Raw genomic sequence first — 21,169 nt, forward strand, 5'->3', positions numbered from 1 at the left:
AGGAAGATCACTTTCATGGGGGATGGACTGGAGTGGGGAGAGACATGAGGCAGGCAGACCCATGAGCAGCTATTGTAATGGTCCAGGCATGTACCAGGCTAGCAGAAGAAGCAGCAGAGGAGAGAGACAGATGTGTACAGGAGAGGAGAGAGACAGACGTGTACAGGAGAGATTTCTAAGGGAAAATCAACAGGACTTGCAGCTGATTAGACATGGGAGATGAGAGAGTGGGGAGTCAAGAAGGGAAGCTGGGCTTCAAGCCTGGTGCCCTCAACAGTGATAGGGAAGTTTGGAAAAAGGACGACTTGGGAAAGGATGAGTTGAGTGTTACACATGGCGAGTTTCAGATGTCTACAGGTCATCCAGTTTGAGATGTCTAATAGCTGGAGATAGGAGTTTGGAGGTGAGCAGAGATCTTTAGGGCTAGTTGAAGAGATCTGAGCGTCATCAGCCAAGATGACAATGAAATTCATGTGAGCTGAGATCACCAAGTGAAATGTGAGGAGAAAGAAGAAAAGAAAGACCAGGATACAGCCCTCAGAGATAACCACTGTCAGTGGGCATGACGGGAAAGAGTCTTTGGTGGCAGGAGGCATCTGGCAGAGGCAAGAGGAAGCAGAGAGGACACGAGGGAGTTCGTGGCAAACGGCTCAATTTTTCAGTAAAATATGAGGCAAGGTTCTCAGCTGAGAAGTTGGGGGAAGGGGGGTCATAGGCAGCTTGAGAAAGGATGTAGAAGTTTGGAAGAGCCACCTTAGAGAGTGGGATAGTGAGTTAACTGGGAGGCATAAAAAGATTAAATTGCAGCAGTGAGGGCCCAGTTGAGATTATGAAACGTTAACTTGTAATGCAGCCACTCAGTGGGGCATCATGCTTCCTTGGGCTCCATTCTGCTGCATGTAAAGAGGCACAAAGCAGCAGCAGATGGTGGGGGTGATGCAGGACTGAGGCTTGGCAGGGCCAGAGATTCCAGAGAAGAGGACAGTGCAAAGCTAAACTGACTCACCAGAGGGTCAGGATATCATCCCATCATTTCCCAGGAGGTCCACCCCACATGCTGGAGGCCTTCCTGAGCATCCCAGCTGGCCATCAGATAGACCCCATTCTCACCAAGGGACCAGCCTACCATCTCTGCCAATCACATAGTTGTTTGATAGCATCCTTGACTCCATTTCTTCTGTGGAATGTTTTTGTATTTGTTATTTTGTTCTATGTACACACTAGGTTCTCGATGAATGGATTCTGAATTGAAATATTTTTAAATCTGCCCTTAGGTTAGCAAAGGATTGGTGAACCCAGTATTTCACTTAATCATCTCTAACAGTGTTAAATGGAGTGTCAGAAATGCCTAAAGAGCACAAAACATAATATTATTTCAGTAAAAAGCTAAGTAAAGGCTAATTAGGTGGAAATAAAACCAAGGACACTACGTCTCAGTCTCATCATGCCATAGACAATGCCTTGAAAGAGATTGTTTTTTCTCCCAAACCAGTCCTCATTTCATGAGAAGCATCTCACCAGGGAAGTGTGTTGCCTGGTGGCTTTGTCAAATTCCCGGTTCTTCAGACCCCACAAGGATCAGCTAGATGGCTTGAGCAGTCAGGGGCTAAGCTCCAGGACATTGCCTGACTTCCTGTTTCTCTCAGTCTAGTTTTCCAAACCCCAGTTGGGTGAGGGATGACCTACAAATACTTCCATAAAACTGGGAATTTGCCAGTAAATTCTGGAAATTCCCCTTTCTCCCAAATTCCAGCCCTTTGGCACCTGAATTACCCAACTCGCCGATAACCGGGAAATGTTGGCTACCACGTTCTCCCTGCCCCCAAAAGGAGGGTCCCTACCTCCCACTGTGAGCGCCTTCTTTCCTTGCCATCCTTCAAGAGCTATCTGAAGAGCCTCACGTGCTGTGAAGCAGGACTGCCTTCCAACATTATGACCTCTTCTATGATGGTTCTCAGGGACTTGGTAATTTCTTCATTCATTCAACCATTTATTAAGCACCTGCCATGTGCTAAGCACTGCCAATACAGGTTATGTTTAGGTTCTCGGGAAAGTTTCCTGTGGAAAATTCCTCATTCCCCTCACTAGAAACAGTCTGTAAAGCAGAGAAAAGGTCATTCAAACCATGCAGGACCCCTTGTCCAAGTCAAATGGGATCAGATGGGATTATTTTCCAGAATGTTGCTTTCTTTAAAGGGTTATTTTACTTGCTGACAAACTAAAGTTTGGCACACAATCTGCCACTTTTTTCACAAATAGAAATAAACTGAGTTTGAGTTTTCATGTGTGCGTGCCTCCTGTGCATCCTATGTGTTTTATTATTTTAAAAAAAATCGGTGCATGTCCTATGATATTTATAGACTTTCAGAGAGGGAAAGGACCCCAGGGAGACCCAAGTCCTAGCCTCTCCTGTTGTTCATCTTTCTAGAGCACTTTAAAATTGGTGAAACACTTTCCCTATACTATGTCTTTCAATCCTCTCACCACAGGAGGTCCTATAGGTATTATTATTATGTCCATCTTCTTGTTGAGGAGACTAAGGCTCAGAGCGACCCAGTGATTTTCCAGGGCCACAGAGCTAGTAAGGTTCAAGAGCATCATATGAGCTGGAGTCTTCCTTCCTTCCAGTCACTCCCAATTGAGTGATGATTCAATCCAGTTCATAATGATGAGTCCCCAGAAAGGGAATGGATACCCAAGTAGGTAGAGTCAGAGTTGAGACTAAGACTCAGTTGTTGATTCCTAGACTGATGCCATGCTGTACTATTATTGATAATGCCTCTATAAAAATAAATCACATTTGATGGAGGCTTGGTGAGGGGAAGGGGAGATGATGGTGGAGTCAACCATTTTTTGCCATTATCACCAGCTTTCGCTTTATACACAATATTTTACCAAAAGAAATGATGTCTGTAAAATCCCAAAACACTGCAGAAATTTTGCTTGTTATAGTCATTGTCAGAAGGTAAGCACTTTGAAGGCAGGGACTGGTTTTGCACTGTGATGGTGTACCTGGATCATAGAGTGTGTGAAATGATGTGTAAAAAGAGCCAGCTGTGAAGGGCTTTGAATGACAGGTAAATTTCAATATAATCCTAGAGGTACTAGGAAGCCACTGGTGTTCAGTGAGTAGAGGTTGACATGAACCAACTTAGACCCTAGAAAAATCATGGTGTCAGTTGAATACAGAGTAGATTGGAGAGGCAAGTCCACTGAGCTAGAAAGAGAAGCTTCCCTGGGGCATAAATTGGAGGGGCACTTAGCTAGGCTGGAGGTTCTAAGGCTGTATCACTGGGTTGGGGAAATTCAATTGCTGGAAGTCCAAGCAGCATACCGGATGCCACAGAGCCATGCAGTACAGCCGTAGGAACTTAGTGGTAAATGGAAACCAATCCAGAGTCAGTGAGAACCAGGGACTCTCCAACATCCTCCCCTTCATTTCTCCTATACCCAGCCTAAGTTATTATGATGACTCCCATGGCTCTTGTATCTTTGCTTACAAGAGCCATGGGCTTTAGGTGTAGGTAATAACATCCCCGTTTTACAAATGAGGAAAAGGAAGCTTAGAGACCTACCTGGAATGACATCAAGGTCATGACATATGACCATCAGTTGAAGAAACTGGGCACACTTAGGCTGGAGAAGAGAAGCCTCAGGCTGGAGAGGAAGGCACAGTTTGGAGAGAGGGATCTTTCAAAGACACAGATGTCAGCTTCATGTCCAGAAAGACTTCCTAACAAGAGCTCTGTCCCAAAGTGGACAACATAGGTCTGAGGTCCCTTCCAACTTGGAAAGCCCATCATTCCATGAAGTGAGACCAGGGTTATCCAGCTAAGAAGTAATGAAGCCGGCACTTGAATTGAGTCTCCCAAACGTTTATGAAGTGCCTACTGTGTGCTACACACTGAATGAGGTCCTGGGGGGTTAAAGAAAAAGCCCCAGTCAGTCCCTGCTCTGGAGGAGGCTCTGGCATCATCATAGGAATGAAAAAAGGGAGGCGATAAGAGTTAAAATCTGCTTGATGACCCAGTATATAGAATACTGGGTGTGAAATCAAGGTAGACCCGAGTTCAAATTCGACTTCAGACACTTAATAGCTGTATGAACCTGGGCAAGTTTCTTCAACCTCTATCTTGCCTCAGTTTCCTCAATTGGAAAATGGAGATAGTAGCACCTACTTCCCAGTGTTGTTGTGAAGATCAAATGAGATAATGGTTATAAGTGCTTAGCACAGTGCCTGGCACAGAGTAGGTCCTTAATCAATGCTTGTTTCCTTCCTCCCCTCAACCCGAGGCTCAACCCTCATGTGGCCGGCCATTGGTTTGAAAAGAAGCTCCATTTTTCTTATTGAATATTTAAAAGTCTCCTCCCCTGAGGCTCCTCTTGAAGGACAACAGGACCATACAGATGGGGATCATGTTGTTCTTACCAGGTGGATGGGTGGGGAGGCGGGGAGTCTTGGCCTGCTCAGCAGCAGTCCAGAAAGCTGGCGGACTGCTCTGGCTTCTTGTCTCTGTTTGGCCCTTGGGCTGGAGAGCGAAGCTCTGTTCATTTGTACATCTGCAAACCTTGATAAGGTGGAGTTTATGATCTTTGGTATGATGGCACAATTGAGATTGGGTGGGGGGAATCCTCAGATGTAACAGTTTGGCATAAGGCCATAATGGCGTAAAAGTTGGGAGGGGCCTCAGAGCATCACGTCCAGCCTCCTCATTGTCTCGTTGTTGAGTTATTTTCCAGTTGTGTCTGAGTGTTTGTTGGCCCATTTGGGGTTTTCTTGGCAAAGATACTGGAGTGGTTTGCCATTTCCTTCTCCAGCTCATTTTATAGTTAAGGAAACTGAGGCAAATGGGGTTAAGTGACTTGCCCAGAGTCACCCAGCTAGTAAGTATCTGAGACTGGATTTGAACTCAGGAAGGTGAGTCTTCCTGACTCCAGGCCCAGTGTTCTATCATCCTCTGTGGTGCCACCTGGCTGCCCCCCCATTTTACAGAAGTGGAGGCAGAGTTCTGGAGAAGGGAAATGAGGTGTCCAAAGGCACCCAGTGAATAATAGCAGAGCTAGATGACAACTTCTGCTAATGATAATCAATTCGTAACTGATGTCCAGGTGGAGCCATGGATCGGCTTTGAAAAGTCCTGTAGGAACAGTGTCTCTCCAGGTGCTGGTTTCTCACCCCAGCCCAGCCCTGCTGAGCCCCAGGGCACCTCAGATCTGCTCCTTATGCATTTTATCTCAAGCTATATAAAACACAGTCTTTCCATTAGACCATAAGTTCCTGAAGGGCAGGGCCCTTCTTATCTTTTAACACAGTGCCTGGCACATATGGCAGGTGCTTAATAAATGCTTATTGAGAAATTAATTATCATCCCAATTTGACACATTAGGCAACTGAGGCTCAGGGAGGTGAGGTGATTTATTTGTGGTCGCACAGTTAGGAATTATCCAAGGCCACTTTTAAACCCGGGTCTTCCTGCCTCCAAATCCAGCCCTCTTCCCAGGAGGCAAGATCTTCAAGCCTCCAGTCCAGGGCCTATGTGCCTCACTTTTATCTTACTTCATTCTTTCTCTCTCCTTCACTCTTCTTTTCTCCCTTCCTTTTCTCTTTTATTCATTTTTCTCTTCGTTTCTCCTTCCCTCCTCTCTTCCACCCATTGCCTCTACCTTTGGGCTGATAGTTGAATCCTGGTTGGTTCCCCTCTGGTGTCCCTCAGCTCTGCACTGAGTCCTCTAGGTGGAAGGGTGACCATTTTCAGCTCAAAGGCCCTCACTTTGTGCACCATGTGAACAAACAGAGATTCTGGTCCTCTCCCCCAGACACACACACACACACACACACACACACACACACACACACACACGTAACTCCTGGACACTGGAACCCTTGACCCTGGCCCTGAAAGCTTCTGCATCTGAGAGCACAGTCACCCAATCAGGTGACAGCCCTGAGCAGTTCCCTAGGTAACCAGCACACAACCACCAAATTGAGCCTTAAGCAATAGGGGGAAGTAGTAGTAATCATAATTAATAACAAAGCCTTCAGTACTCCAACAGCTGAGTGCTGCTGGATGACTCAACAGTACAAAGATCGAGCCTGACCTAGATGCTGTCCGAGGCCTCTTGGCGGCTAACAGGGACACGGTGGGACAGGGAGGACCCAATGTGCATCCTGCCACCACTGGAAAACATGGCAGGCAAGGCAGTGTGACCTTGGGAAGACCTCAAGTACTGGGGAAATGCTCCCCTGCAGCCTCTTGTCCTACAGTCCCTACTCTTCCTCTGTGAGGGGCATAGAGGAACTGGGGGTTCAGACCCCAAGAGGGAGATGACTCTCTTCTATCATTCAGCTCCCTTCAGGCAACATTCTTTGGTGACACTGCTCTCTCCTGGTTCTGCCGGCACTTGTCTGACCATCCCTTCCATCCCCACCATAGGTCATCTTCCCTGCCCTGCCCCCTGGCTGGAGGTGTGTGGAGAGAGAGGAGGCAGAGAACCCATGAATAAACAAGATGAATAAATATGAACAATCTGGAGGAGGGGGGAAACATTGCTTAGGGGGGTCAGGGGTCAGAGGCAGCGTTGGTAAGAGGTAGGTTGCTCTCAAACTGTGTCTTGAAGAGATCTAAGGATTCCACGTGGAGAAAGGATGTTCCAGGCATAAGGAGATGACGTGTGGGAGATGAGATGGGCCGGGACGGTAATCATCAAGGACAGTTTGACTGGAACATGGAATGTGTGAGAGCAGCTCCTGTGTAATCAGTCCACAAATTTAGATTGGACCAGCTTGTGAAAGGCTCAAAATGCCAGACAGAGAAGTATTATTCATCTCATCCTGGAGTGATATTGAAGTTTCTTCATCTGAGGAAAGACTTGATGGAAAAGGAGGGTCTCATTATACACCACCCACTCACCCAACACATGTCCAGAGCATTCTCAGGCTCAAGCGCTAATAAGACAAAAGCCCAGCTCTGTCACCCATCTCTGACTGCTCCTAAAGTCCTTCCTTAACCCCCTGGCGTCTGCTGCTTCCCCACTGAGAGACAGGGCTGCTGCAGAGGCTCCATGGGGGTGCTGCTCCTTGAAGCCTGCTGGGCTCAAACAGCTCTGCCCTGACACTCCTCTGTTGTTTTTCCAAATGGAAACGTGTTAGAACTTGGAGCTCCATGTGTCTGTTGAGTGGGCCTTGGAGCTCTGGTTAGAGGTGGGCTTTGAGGTTCGAGGGAGGTTTCCATGCTCAGAGACAGAGTGGGAAATAGCAAAGTGCTGGCCATCTCTCAAATGTTGTGAGAACAATGGGGGCACGAGGAAAGTCTGGTATTCTGAAGCCAAGATTCTGCTCTGCTCCTGATTGCTTGAAGTGAGTGAGACTGTTTGGGTGATTTTTTTTCTACTTTGAGAGCACTGGTGTTTTCTTTCTCGTGGGTCTGGGAATAAATAGCATTAATATGGAGACATGAACATGGCCATGAGTGTGCCAGACTTCTGGTTTTAGCCCAGGTATTCAATCAGAATTCGAATTAGGTTTATATGTTCTGTGGGTTTGCATAAAACTCGTGATCCATTTCAGGGGAAAAAAGCATGAACTTTGGTTTTAAAAAATCCATTTGTTAAGCAAACGGAGTTAGGTCATGTCTACAAACAAGACTGGTGCCAAACAAGTTGCCGCATAGTACTGGGGCAAAGGAGAGATGGAGTTGATGTGTACTAGGAGCAATCGAGAGGGGAGCAAAGGCTTTCATTCATTCATTGGGAATTTCTTCAAGTCAATTCAACAAGCATTTATTAAGTCCCTACTGTGTGCCACTTGTAGTTCTTTAGTCACTTCAGTCGTGTCCAACTTCATGATCCCATTGGGGGTTTTCTTGGCAAAGATACTAGAGAGTTCAAATCCAGTCTCAGGTACTGACTAGCTGTGTGACCCTGGAAAAGTCACTTAACCCTGTTTGCCTCAGTTTCTCATCCATAAAATGAGATAGAAAACACTTCATCTTTGTCAAGAAAACCCCAAATGGGGTCATGGAGAGTTAGACATGACTGAAAAATGACTGAACAACAATGAACCATATGCCAAGTGCTGAGGATATCAAAACAGAGCAGCAAATAGCCCTTGAGCTGACATCTTATTTGTTGAGTTCATGTGGTAGAGAAAGGAAGGGCTCCCCTCCCATCTCCAGCCCACTGCTGACCCACAGGATAAGGTGCCACAGCCAAAGTATCCATCCCCAAGTGGCCAGGAGACCAGAGCCAGGCTGGTGCTCAGGGAATAAAGAGCAGAGAGCAGATTTGAACCCAGCTTCCCGACTCCAAACCTAGCAAACTTTCACTTCTTAAAGACACAGTGACTACTTCATTGTCATATCCTCTCTGTCCAGGCTAGGGCAAAACCTTATGGTACGTGGAAATGTCAATGGTGACTTTTGCTTTGGCAACGGCAAAACTTTCTAAAAATCATTTTTTTTCTGTCTTTGCACAGAAACTCGCACTGATCGAACCAAGAAACTCTTTCGACACTACACGGTGGGCTCCTATGACAGCTTTGATGCCACCAGGTGAGACAGATTTCTTTTAGCTCCCATGAGCTGTGGACCAAAGTTGCCTCTATGATTGGCTGATGGTTGGTAGTGGTTGTCTGAAGAAATGTGGACAGTATACACTGTTTCGTTCGAGTTGGGATGGCCCTGCTGTTCTCGTATCTCTCAGAACAATTCTGTTAGCGTCAGGGCATCCTGCCTCCAAGTGTGGGTAGCTTAGGGTCTGAGCACTGGCTGCTTCTCTGGTTTATGGGCTGGGATTTGCATTTATGGCCCTGAGGGGCCCAGGCCAGGGACCTTCCTAGAAGAGAGATGTGTGTCTCTAAGTGCCAAGTCAACAGGGCTCATCCACCATGACAGTCGCCCAAAGCTTTCTTTCAGACTGAAAGTCGGGCCTTTTGGCCAGCTATTCAAATGGGGAGGGTGGAATTTCACATACAAAACCTTGTGCCATGGAGGGTAAACAGTGAAGGTCTCCTGGGATGCAGAAGATTCTGGTTCTATTGAATTCTCCTACTCTACGTGCGTATGTGGGATGTATGATTGGCTGGGGCACCATGTTTTGACAACTGGCATGTGTCCATTGGGTGAATGATAAGGCTACACTGAGTGAGAAGGGCAATGTCCAGGTTCCAGGCAGATGACTTCATTAATATAGTCCCTGTAATTGGGCCATCTCTCTCATTGTGTCCAATTATCTGTGGTTATTAATTATCCAATTATTCCTTGGCATTTGGGGTTACTTAATAAATAATCTCCTGTGAGCCTACCTAGATCATAGACGTGGAAGGGAGAGGGATAAAAGACTATCCTTTATCCGGAAGCCCAAGGTTCTCTGCACTACAGACCCCCAGCCTGCTTTTGTCTTAGTCTATGAATGGGCGCTTGGTTGACTCTTGCTATAGAAAAGATCCCACCAAAGTCATCAGATGTATGTTCTTAACCTGGCTGGGAAGAAGTGAGAAAGGGAAGGAGGAATAGAGGAAGGGAATAAGCACCTATGAGCACCTGCCATACGTCAGCCATTGTGCTAAGTGCTTTACAAATTCTCATTTGAGCAGTAGGTCAGGGAATGGGATGGGGGCAGAGAATTTGCTTGAGTTCCTGTAGGTAAAGCATGTAGGGCCAGCATGATTCCAGGGGCCCATGGGACAGGGAAGGAGACATCCTACCAAGATATCAAACCAAGCTCCAGTTCCTACTTCACCATGGCCTGAGGACCAATAATGGAGGATCCCCCATCACAATGGGGCTTGACATTCTCATCTTTGAAGCAAGTCATCAAGTCTTCCTGCCTCCAGGTCCATCACTTTGTCCATATAGCTCCCTCTGTGCTCTCAATGGGTAGGTAGCTAGGCAGCACCACAGGGCCTGGAATCAGGAAGACCTGAGTTCAAATCCAGTCTCAGACTCTTACTAGATGCCTGACCCTGGGCAAGTCACTTGCTCCCTCCCCCTGTTTGCCTCAGTTTCCTTAACTCTAAAATGGGAGTCGTAATAGCACTTACCTCCCAAGTTTGTTGTTGAGGATCAAATGGGATCACATTTGTAAAGCATTTAGCACAGTGCCTGGCACATAGTAGGTGCCTAATGAATACTTGTTCCTTCCCTTCAATCCTCATCCTTCTTAACGCCTTCACAGCATTTGCCACTGTTAGGTGCTCTCTCCTCCTAGAGCTACTCTGCCCTTTTGGTTTTAATAACATGACTCCCAGTTCTGCTCTCATGTTTATGACTGCTTCCCTTCAATCTTCTTTGATGGTTCATCATCCATAGCAAACTCCCTACATGTGGGTCTTCTGGGCCTCTTTTCTCATGGGGCCTTCTTCATAAACTCTCATGGGTTTAATTATCATCCCGAGTCGGATGACTCACAGACCTCTATACCCAACCCAAGTCTCTCTCCTGAGCTGCAGTCCTATATCAACAGGCACATGTTGTACATTTCAAATTAGACGTTCCAGGAACGTCTGTAGTTCAATGTGTCCAAAAGACAACCAATCAATCTTTCTCCCAAAACATTCCCTCTATCAGTCTTCTGTATTTTGTCAAGGCCACCGCCATTTTTCCAGTCTCCCAGGTTCATGCCCTTGGCATTATCCTCAACTCCTCACTCTTGCCCATCCCACATATCTTATCAGTCACCAGTGTTGTTGTGTCTGTCTCTACCATGTGTCTTGTATGCATCCCCTTGTCTCCACACATAGACCCACTATACCCCCTCATCACCTCCGCTCTATTGCAATACCCCCCAATTGGTCTCTCTGCTCTTTCTCTTTCTACTCCAATCCATCCTCTGCTCTGCTACCCTTAGATACGGCCATGTCATCCCTTCCCTCACTCCCCACACACCCTCAATAAATTCTGGTGACTCCCCATTTCCTCCAGTACTAAACATAAATGCCTTTAATTGTCTGTAGAATTCTTTATAACCTGGCCCCTTCTGATCTTCCTGGCCTTGGTGTGCATTGCTTTCCTTCAGACACACTCCAGTGGAGCCAAGCTGGCCTTCTTCCATATATACACAACTCCATTTCCCCTCTCTATGCCTTTGCACTGGCTGTGCCCCATTCCTTCACACCTCTGCCTCTTGGAAACTCTAATTTCCTTAGGGATTCAGTTCTTTATCATCAATAACTATGGTTGGTCATTACCTTGATCTGAGTCCTTAAGTACTTCATGGTTTTTTGTTTTCACAATTTGTGGTCAAGTATTTAAAAGGCTTTTGTTCAGAGGCGAGATTACAGTTGCTGTGCTTGGCCCCAGAACAAGAACCAAGGGGAAGTTGTAGGGAGACTGAGACAGGAGGGATGTCAGGAAATGTTCCCTAATGCCAAGGCTGCCAAGGGGTGGTAGTTGTTCGTCCTTCCTTCTCGGAAAACGCCAATGACATCAGGAGGGTGACAGCTTGACTTGCAAGTGAATTTTGAGTGAGGCAGAGCTGTGCAAGATCACCAGCGTCACTCTCTCCTTCAGAGTCACTGAAGTCAGGTCAGGATGACTGGCGACTGGTGATGGCTCCGGATGCAGTGGGAGACTTCAGCCCAAGGTTCGTCTAAGGCAACATCCATTCAGTAACTAAAGGCTAGGTGAGAATGGAGGTAAAAGGTGGCCTAGTTTGCCTTCATGGGCTTCCTTGAGAGGTGAAAGGACTTCCCTCTCATCAAAACTCTGCACATTAAGTCTGGAGGATGACTTCCAAGTATGATGTAGAAAGGAATCTTTTCTTCCTTCTCTGCACCAACTCAAATGCCTTTTGAGGCCTCTCCCATTCCTGGAAAGCATTCTTCCTCTCTCCCACATCCCTTTTGGAGAGGCAGAGGAAGGGCCTGAGATGCTCTCCTGGTGAACTTTGAGGGAATCTCCTAAGCTAGAGAGTTTGGGGAAGTAGACTCTTCCATTAATACTCTTTTTGAGGCTTAGGAAGCCAAATGCCCACCCTCATGTGGAAGGTGATAAGGTACTTACTATGTGCCAGGCACTGTGCTAATCCCTGAGGATACAAAGAAAGGCAGAAACAGTCCCTGCCCTTGAGGAGCTTACATTCTAAGAAGGGAAGACAATATACAAAGGGAGGATGGGAAATAGGGGATGGGATTGGCAGGGAGAGGGCCAGGAAGTAGCATGGAGGTCTGGGCCCTCCAAGAGCACAGTTCCTCCCCCCCGGTAGTGGTAGGGAGGAGGTGGGGTGATGGTCCAGAGGAGTGAGAAGTCAAGTGGTTATTAGCATTGCAGCATCTTTGGTCCCCAATCTCCCCAGCCTCCCACAGCCATCCAGGGGCACACCCCATTAGGAAGGTCTGACTGAAATAAGCCTCCTGGATATATGCAGAGGAGAGCACATAGCAGCCACTGGGGTTGAGTTTCTACTCTAAAATCTGGACCAAAGCGATCCAAGCTTTTCTGTTGGTGTGAAAACTAGTCCCTGAGTGTGTTGGCCTCCAGAGCAGGGGAGCAGCAGGAATGGGAATCCCTCCCCTCACCCCCCACTCCTGCTTCCTATTTAAGGTAAAATCGATAGTCCTCTAGATGTTGTGAAGACAGAAGGAAAACAAGGCTGAGCTGGTTAAATATTTACCGTTAGAGCTGAGTTGTCAGATGTGGTCATTAGAGCTCCTTGCTTCAGCAAGGTCTGTGGACTAAAGAAAAGGGTGGTCCAGTGCTACCCTCGTGGGTGCATCCCTTACACAGAGTTGAGGACACTCACAGGAGAAAGGACAGCCCTTCTTTGGAGGAGGGGGTCTGATGTAACTGGTGCAGAAGAAGCCAGAAGGGGCAAGGTGGGCAGAAGTGTACTAGAATACTTGGGAAGAAATGAAATGTCGGAAAGTGACTAGTGATGAATCCCTCTGGGCTAGGACATTAGGTGGCCGCTCTCCATGGTGCTTGGCTGGAGTAGCTATTTGGGGGAGGGAGATGGTCAGAGCAGGGCCAGTCACTGGCCCTACATGCAATTTTATCTTGAGAAAAGCCTCGTGGAAAGGGGGCTGGCGTGTGGAGGGAACGCTCCCTCCTGGTTCCCTGACACCTTGCTCCAAGACTTATGGTTGAAGACACCAAGCAGTCCAGAGCCGGTGCATTTCTCTGAATCACAGAACTGCAGTCAGTATCCAGCCTTCTCTCTCCGCTGCCTGGGTCGCCCTTGACCCATCAGGGCTCCTGTAGAGGAAAGCATGTCTGTAAGGTCAGAATGGACATACTTATTGATGGTGCTGCTTACAAGTGGACAAGTATGGCAGAGTGGAAGGGAAAGAGGCCTTGTTTGGGGCTCAGAGGACCTCCCTTCAGATCCTGGCCCTGTTACTTACTGCCTGAGTGAGGCCTCATTAAATGCCTGTAATAGTTAATAACAGTTCCCATTTCTATAGTTCTTACAATGTGCCAGGCGCTGTGCTAAGCACTTTACAATTGCTATCTTATTTGATCACCACAAAAACCCATTTGGGAGGTGCTTTATTATCCCAATTTTATGATCAGAAAAACTGAGGCAAACAGTTGAAGCATCCTTCCAGGGTCACACAGCTAAGTGTCTGAGGCTGGATTTTAATGAACTCCAGGCTTCTTCACTCCAGACACGGCACTCTCTCCCTCCACTACTGTGTGTAGTGTGCTGTGCCAGGCCCTGGGAATAAAAAGAGAGATGAAATCATCCCTGTCCTCAAGGAGCTTATGTTTCTATCAGGGACAAGGGGGAATAATAGATCCCAGTAAATAGATACAGAGTCATTTAAAATGAGTGCCTGGTTGGGATGGAAGTGAGGAAGGTGTCAAGAAAGGTCTTGGCTGGGAGACCTAAGCTGTGCTTTGAAGGAACCAGGGCATTCTATGAGACAGTGGTGAGGAGGGAAGGCATTCCCCCTATGAGTATGCAAGAAATTAAATGTCTTATTTGAAGAACAGCTCACAGGCCAGATGGACTAGCAGAGAAGTAGATGAAGGAGAATATAAAGTGAGACTGAAAAGACAGGTGGGAGCCACATTGTGGAAGATCTTCAAGGCCAAGCTGAGGATTTTGTATTTTATTCTAGAAGCAATAGGGAGCCATAGAATGTTTTTGAGCAAGAGGATAGCATTAGGAAAATTATTTTTGTGAGCTGTGTAGAAGATTTATTAGAGGAGAGAGGCTGAAGGCAGGAAAATCGATTAAGCCCTTGTAGTAGTCCAGGTGAGAAGTAATAAAAGCCTAAACTACAGTGGAGATAGGGGTTCTTCTCTTTGATCATTCGATTATCTCATCTATCCAAGCCCACACTTTCTTACTGGAAGACTTTGTCTTTAGTACCATGGGATAGTAGAGGGGAAAAAAAGAGTCAGTTTTGAGTCCAAGGACCCGGGTGTGAGTCCTGGCTCTCCTCACTAATTGCAGTACCTTGGACAGTTCATTTTCCATCCCTAGGCCTGGTTGCCTGGGAAATCCTAGATTTGGAAGGAAAGGAGCCTTCAGGACCATCTGGTCCCAAATGAAGAAGCCCAGAGCCCTGGAGGTTAAGCCTCTTGTGTCAGGATTAGAGACAGGGTTTGAGGGCCAATGCTCTACCCACTGCACCACCCCACCTCCTTGTCTTGACAGTCTCTCTCAGCTCCAGAGCCAATTTTCCTGTGAAGTGGAAGGAGATGTGAAGGGCTAACCCTGGCTGCATGGGTGGTGTATATGTGGTGTCTCCCCATAAAAACCCATATTGACAGGCTTAGACTTCTTCCAGTTGACTTAGTAGTACTTAATGCCACTCGCTTCTCCGTGTTTATTTCTGAAAAGAAACAGACAAACCCGTGTGATTCTCTAAATTCCTTGTAATTGCCTAAGCCAGCCTTTATCTCCTCTGAAATGAGGCGGTTATAAGGCAGTAGGTGACGAGAAGAGAAGGCGTGTGTGGCAAGGAGCTCTTCGTGGCAATTCATGTGTAGCAAAAGCAATACGGGCTAATAGCCTGGAGGAGAAGCCGCGCCAAGTTTGTGTGCTCACTTCTTGAATATCTCTAACTGCCTGTTTTGTCAAGTACATTCGCTGCACTCAGCCTGCACTGAACCTTAGAAGACCTTGGGTCTAGGCCCATCTCTTCCATTGACTTGCTGGGTGATCCTGGGCAAGTCACTTCTCTCTGTGCCTGCCCAGCTTAGGAAGACAGCCTCTCGATGTCCCTACTACTACTCTAGGGTCCTGGGATTTGTCAGTGTGAGGGTGAGTGAAAAAGGCAGCTTGGGGCTGGCAGTTCTTGGGACCACAGTGAGGGCTCTGCTCAGTTGTGCACGCCCCTTGCCAGGAGCTGGCATCTGAGGTTAGCCCTGGCATCTGGGTCTAGAGGGTGGTGTGAACAGTCACATCATGAGAACAAGGGCAAGGGCTGAGACCCTCCCTCTCTTTGTACCACTCTTCTTGGTGACCCATTTTAGGCCGGGGTGGGGGGTGGGGAGAAGGGACCATTATCTGCTATGCTAAGTGGCGAGGCTCTCTGAGGACAGTCCCCTTCTGCTCTCCCTTTGAGCTGGGCTCCCTCCACTGAGGGACCCTGAGAGGGTTCTGGGTTTTCTTTGCAAATTGAAAAAGTCCAAAACACACCAGGAAACTCAGGTCTCCATGTCACATACGAGGCCAAAGCTTCAGCCTGAGGCTTATGGACCCTGGCCCAGAGAATGGAGACCTGGAAGTGTCCTTAGAAATCTCCTAGTCCATCCCATCCTGGCCTGTTATAGATGCACAAACCTAGGCACTAGGGGGCTAGGTCACTTTCCCAGGATTCAAAGCTTACGCCTCTCTCCCAAAGCACTGGCCTTTCCATTTCATGCTTAGAATAATCTCTCATGACTTACTATGAGAAGTGGGTCATAAATTTAGAGGTAAAAATGACCTTCAAGGTCATTGAGTCCAGCCTCCTCATTTTACAGGTGAGGAAACTGAGGCTGAGAAAGCCTCAGTGACTTGCCCAGGGTCATGCAGCTATTAAATGTCTAAGGTAGGATTTGAATGTAGGTCTTCCCAACTCCAAGAAGAGTTGGACAAAGGGCTTTTTCAGGCTTAGGATCTTCATTTGCAAAATAGCCTGAGAAGACCTCAGGACCCTCCGGACACAATAGAAAGAGATCTGGATCTGAGGTTAGAGGATCTGAGTTTGAATTCTAGCTCCACCACTGACCTCAGTGTGACCTTTGGAAACTCCTTTCTCCTCTCTGGGCCTCAGTTTCTCAATCTGTAAAATTAAAACGCTAGATTAGCTGGTCTCTGAGCTCCCTTCCAGCTTTTGATGTGACATCCGAAGATTCCCTAACATGTAAAAAGCTCAGTTTGTATGACAATCCTCTGACTCTTTATAGTTTGTTGAGCTTCATTGATTTGGTTTAGCACAGTGCCTGGCACATTGTAAGTGCATAGTATATCCTTCTGTTCTTCCTTCCCTCCCTCCCTCCCCTCCTTCTCTCCTTTTTTCTTCCTCCTTCCTTCCTTCCTTCCTTCATTCATTCATCCATCCATTCCTTCCTTCCTTCCTTCCTTCCTTCATTCATTCATCCATCCATTCCTTCCTTCCTTCCTTTCTTCCTTCCTTTCCCCATTGCTGGACATCAAGGATGTCATGAAGACATGAAGAGTCCAAACCGTGTCTCAGATGCTTATTAGCTGAGTGACCCTGGACAAGCCACTTAGTTCTTTGGAGACTCAGTTTCCTTATCTGTAAAGGGGAGCGGCGGTTGTAACTGCAAATGCCTCAGAGAGTTGTTGTGAGGAACTAATGAGATCCAGCCTGGGAAGTGCTTTGCTAACATTAAGTCACTGCTCAAAAGGCAGCTCTCACTGTTACTGTTGTTATTTTTAGGTTGCCTTTGAAAGCACAGTTGTGTTTCAGCCTCCCCAAGGTGGAGCTAGGACATAAAAGTCCTCATCAAGAGGCACACTTAGTGGTGGCCATTTGGATGAAGAAACTCATTTGCTCAGACTAACCCTCAGAAGCACAGAAACCAGGGAGCAAGAAAGAACACTGGAGCTTATGTCCTCCCCTCCCTTCATTTCGCAAGTAAAGAGTAGGAGTCTCAGGGCACACAGAGAACTGAGCACAACTATCCAGTCTTAGGATTCTAGGGTTAGGGTTTACAGGGACCTCAGAGGTGCTGTGTCCAACCTGTACCTGAAAAAGAATTCTCTTCACATTATCCCTGACAAGTAAGTAGCCTGCCTCATGCTTGGAGACTTACTAGGAAGGGGGACTCACTACCTCTTGAGATATCCCATCCCACCTTGGGATGTAGCTACTGGGAAGGACCGCCTTTTTTGTCATTTTTATTCATTCATTTTCAGTCGTGTCTAACTCTTTGGGACCTGATTTGGGGTTTTCTTGGCAAAGACACTGGAATGATTTTGCCATTTCCCTCTCCAGCTCATTTTTTGCATATGAGGAATTGAGGCAAACAGGTTAAGTGACTTGCTCAGGATCACACAGCTAGTAAGTGTCTGAGGCCAGATTTGAACTCAGAAGACGAGTCTTCCTGACTCCATGCCTAGTGCTCTATGCACTATGGCGCCACCTAGTGCCCCTACCTTTTCCTTACATGAAGTTTAAATTCAGCTCTTTATAGATTCTACCCATTGATCCTAGTTCTACCAACTGAGCTATGTAGCACAAGCCTAGTCCCCCTTCCGAGAGAGAGTCCTTGAAATATTGGAAGACAATTAGCAAGACTGCCCTAGTCTTCCCAAGCTAAGCATCCTCTGCTCCTTCAGCCTGTCCTCCTGCCGTATGGACTGGACATCCTTCCCCCACTATGCTCTTGCCTCAAAATGGGTGTCAAATGACCTGTGGGCTCAGCCCTGGACTGCTCTTTTCCAAAAACTTTCCTTGCTTTGAGGCTCTGCACGTCTTCTGTGGCTGTCTGCGTTACAATCCAAGCATGAAAATTTGATTTTATGGCCGAAAGCATCCTGAAAGGTACACTGCCTGCACTTTGGCGATAGAAGCAGGCACGTCACCCTTTCACGACCTGTCCAGGAAGAAAACACAGCCACTTTTCCAAGCCCATGGGTTTGGAGGCAATCAAGTGTTCTCACCAAATGATGGGTGCTTTCATCTTTTAGAGGAATTCTGAGGCACAAACAGAAAACCTCTCCTAAGGATGATCGATGAAAATTTTAGAGCTGGAAGTAGTCTTAAGAGTTCATAGAGGCCAGTGCCTTTCTCTCATTTTATGGGTGTGGAAACTGATGCCCAGAAGGGTTAAGTCATTTCCTCTAGGTCACACAGGTAGGGATTTGAGCTGAGATCTTGACTTCACTTCATCACGCTTTCCATTACACACAGCTGCCAAGATCATCTTCTGACAATGACACTCCCTTGCACAAAGACCTCCAGTGCCTCCCTTTTATCTCTAGGACAAAGCAAAAATCCTTCAGCCTGGCATTCAAAGCCTTCTGTGATCTTGGTCTCACTTCCATTTCCATCCTTATTTCAGATTCTCCCCCTTCATATAGTCTGACTTTGTCATAGACTCTTGTACCTCAGTAATTTCCTAAGAAGGGATAATTGACACTCTTCAACCCCAGATAATGTAATTAACGGTTCTCTGGACCTTGGTTCCTTTATCAGGTGAGAATGCCCCTTTGACTGAGCTACAGAATCAGTCAGTCAAACACGTAAACCAGAGGTGAACATTCCTAGACCTTTCATTGAATCAATCAATCAAATGTATAAACCATGTATGAATTAGTACTTAATAAGTTTGGGAGAAGGGAATTACTTGGGTCATCAAATGAAAGCCGATCAATCCACACAGGAAATAACTTGTGGTTGTTGGAAGAGAATCAGTCACACCTGAAGGGCTTGGCTAAAGCAGCAAGCCAGTTTGGAATCCAGCTTTTCAGGAGCAATCCAGTAATGGACGAGCTCTCGTCAAGCCCGGAAAGGGCCTTGATTTCAGACCTTCTGAATTTTGAAAGTTTGAAAGTTTAGAATTTCCCATCAATGTTGGCAGCAGTGTCCCTGGAATAGCAGTGGCCAAGATCTAAACGTAACCAGACGAACCCAGGAAAGCCAGCTTGAGGACTCTCAAGGTGCACTGACCCCCAGAGTCCAGCAGAGGGCTCCACACACCGAAGGGGAACTTCAGAAGGAGTCTGCAAAGGCAGAGGGGAAAGAAAGTTAAAACAACACCAGCAGCACTTCTACCCAGCCAGGACCTGTGAGTGAGTGTGTTGGTGCCTGCACTGTCTAAGCCTGAGCCAGCTTTCTCCTGGATTATGGAGGGACACGCGGGCGACTGTGTCCTGGACTTTGAGGGGCAAAGTTTGCACCCTGCATTCTTAATATTTCTGCCTTTCTGCATTGGATTGTGAGGTTTTTGCTCCAGCCTTTTACCTTTACCCTGTGTGTGTCGCTCTGTTTCAAATGTGTATCCTGTCAACAACATATTGTAGGATTGTGGTTTTTAATCCACTCTGCTATACTCTTCCGTTTTCTGGGAGAGTTTACCCCGTTCACATTCACAGTTACGATTACTATCTGTGTCTTTCTCTCCATCCTTTTTTCCCCCTGTTTATTCTTTTCTTTCTCCTTTCTCATGGTATAATAACATGGTATAATAACAATACAGTTCTCAAGAGTTACAAGTGTCATCTTCCCTTGTAGGGATGTAAACATTTTGCCCTTATTAACAACATATTGTATCTTTCTGTCCCGTTTACCTTTTTATGTCTCTATTGAATCTTGTACTTGAAGATCAAATTTTTTTGTTGAGCTCTGGTCTTTTTATCAGGAATGTTTGGAAGTCCCCTATTTCGTTGAATATTCATCTCCTTCCCTGAAAAATCACGCTTATTTTCTCTGGATAGTTAATCCTTGGCTGCATTCCAAGCTCCTTTGCCTTACGGAATATCATGTTCCATGCCCTACGGTCTTTTCATGTAGAGGCTGCAAGGTCCTGTGTAATCCTGACTGTGGTTCTGTGATATTTAAATTGTTTCTTTCTGGCTGCTTGCAGTAACTTCTCTTTAATCTGGTAATTTTGGAATTTAGCTATTATATTCCTTGGCGTTTTCAATTTGGAATCTCTTTCAGGCAGGGAGCAATGGATTCTTTCTATAGTTATTTTACCTTCAGGTTCTAGGACTTCAGGGCAGTTTTCCTTTATGATTTCCTGAAGGATATTGTCCAGGCTCTTTTTTTTCATCATGACTCTCAGGTAGGCCAATAATTTTTAAATTGTCTCTCCTGGATTGATTTTTCAGGTCAGCTGTTTTACCCGTGAGGTATTTTACGTTTTCATCTATTTTTTCATTTTTTTGTTTCTGTTTGACTGATTCTTGCTCTCTCATAGAGTCATTAGTTTCCATTTGTTCAATTCTAATTTGTAACATATTGTATTTTTCTGTTAGATTTTGTACTTTCTTCTCCAATTGGTCAATTGTATTTTTAAGGGATTTATTTTCTTCAGTGTACTTTTTTTCCAATTGGCCAATTGTACTTTTAAAGGACTCCCCTACCTCTCTCATTTGACTTTTAAAATCCTTCTGGAGCTCTTCCAAGAAGGTTTTTTGGGCTTCAGACCAGTTCATATTCCCTTTTGATGTTGCAGATGTGGGTTTGATGACAGTGTTGTCCTCTTCAGAATTTCTGTCTTGATCTTCACTCTTCTCATAATAGGAATCTATTGTACATTTCTTTTTACTCTTGGTGTTTCTTTATTCCCTGGCCTTTAAAGAGATTAAGCTCTCCTGCTGGGGAACAGAGTGCACTGACCCAAGCTTCTTATGTTGGGAGCCTAGGTCTTGGTTGCTGGCTTTGTGTGCTGGGGCCTCTTAGGTTGGCAGTTGGAGGCTGTAGGGTTCTGGCAGCTTATCTGGTGTTGGGCTGGAATCAGCAAGGCTGAGACTTTCAGGTAAATCTAGGTTGCCTGCTTTTCCTTTCCTTTAGCTTTGTTTAGCTCCTTTTAGATAAGTGCTGCCAGGTGTTTATGTGCCTGGGGCCCCTCGCAGTGCTGCCTCCCTTAGTTCTGCTGAGGCACTGGGAGACTTCTTTGCTGTAGAATGCTGAGGCACCTGGTGGTTTTCTGAGCTGGTTTCCACCAGTCACCCCACCCTCACTGAGGCACTCGGAGGTACAGCTGTTAGTGTTTGCCTGCTCGACCACCTGGGCTTTGGGATCTCCTCCTGGTTGGCAGTT

At 46.4% G+C, this 21,169-nt stretch overlaps 1 protein-coding gene across 4 annotated transcripts in view; it reads left to right on the forward strand.

Moving 5' to 3' along the window:
* SHANK2 (SH3 and multiple ankyrin repeat domains 2) overlaps positions 1-21,169 on the forward strand; it is a 712,956-nt gene that overhangs the window by 401,298 nt on the left and 290,489 nt on the right. For all 4 annotated transcript variants that reach the window (XM_027856171.1, XM_027856170.1, XM_027856172.1 and 1 more), the window contains exon 15: positions 8,474-8,549. In XM_027856171.1, the coding sequence (XP_027711972.1) occupies positions 8,474-8,549 (76 nt within the window). The remainder of the gene's footprint in view (positions 1-8,473; positions 8,550-21,169) is intronic.

Source organism: Vombatus ursinus, unplaced genomic scaffold (assembly GCF_900497805.2).
Source record: "Vombatus ursinus unplaced genomic scaffold, bare-nosed wombat genome assembly UNPS02011369.1, whole genome shotgun sequence".
Lineage (NCBI taxonomy): Eukaryota > Metazoa > Chordata > Mammalia > Diprotodontia > Vombatidae > Vombatus > Vombatus ursinus.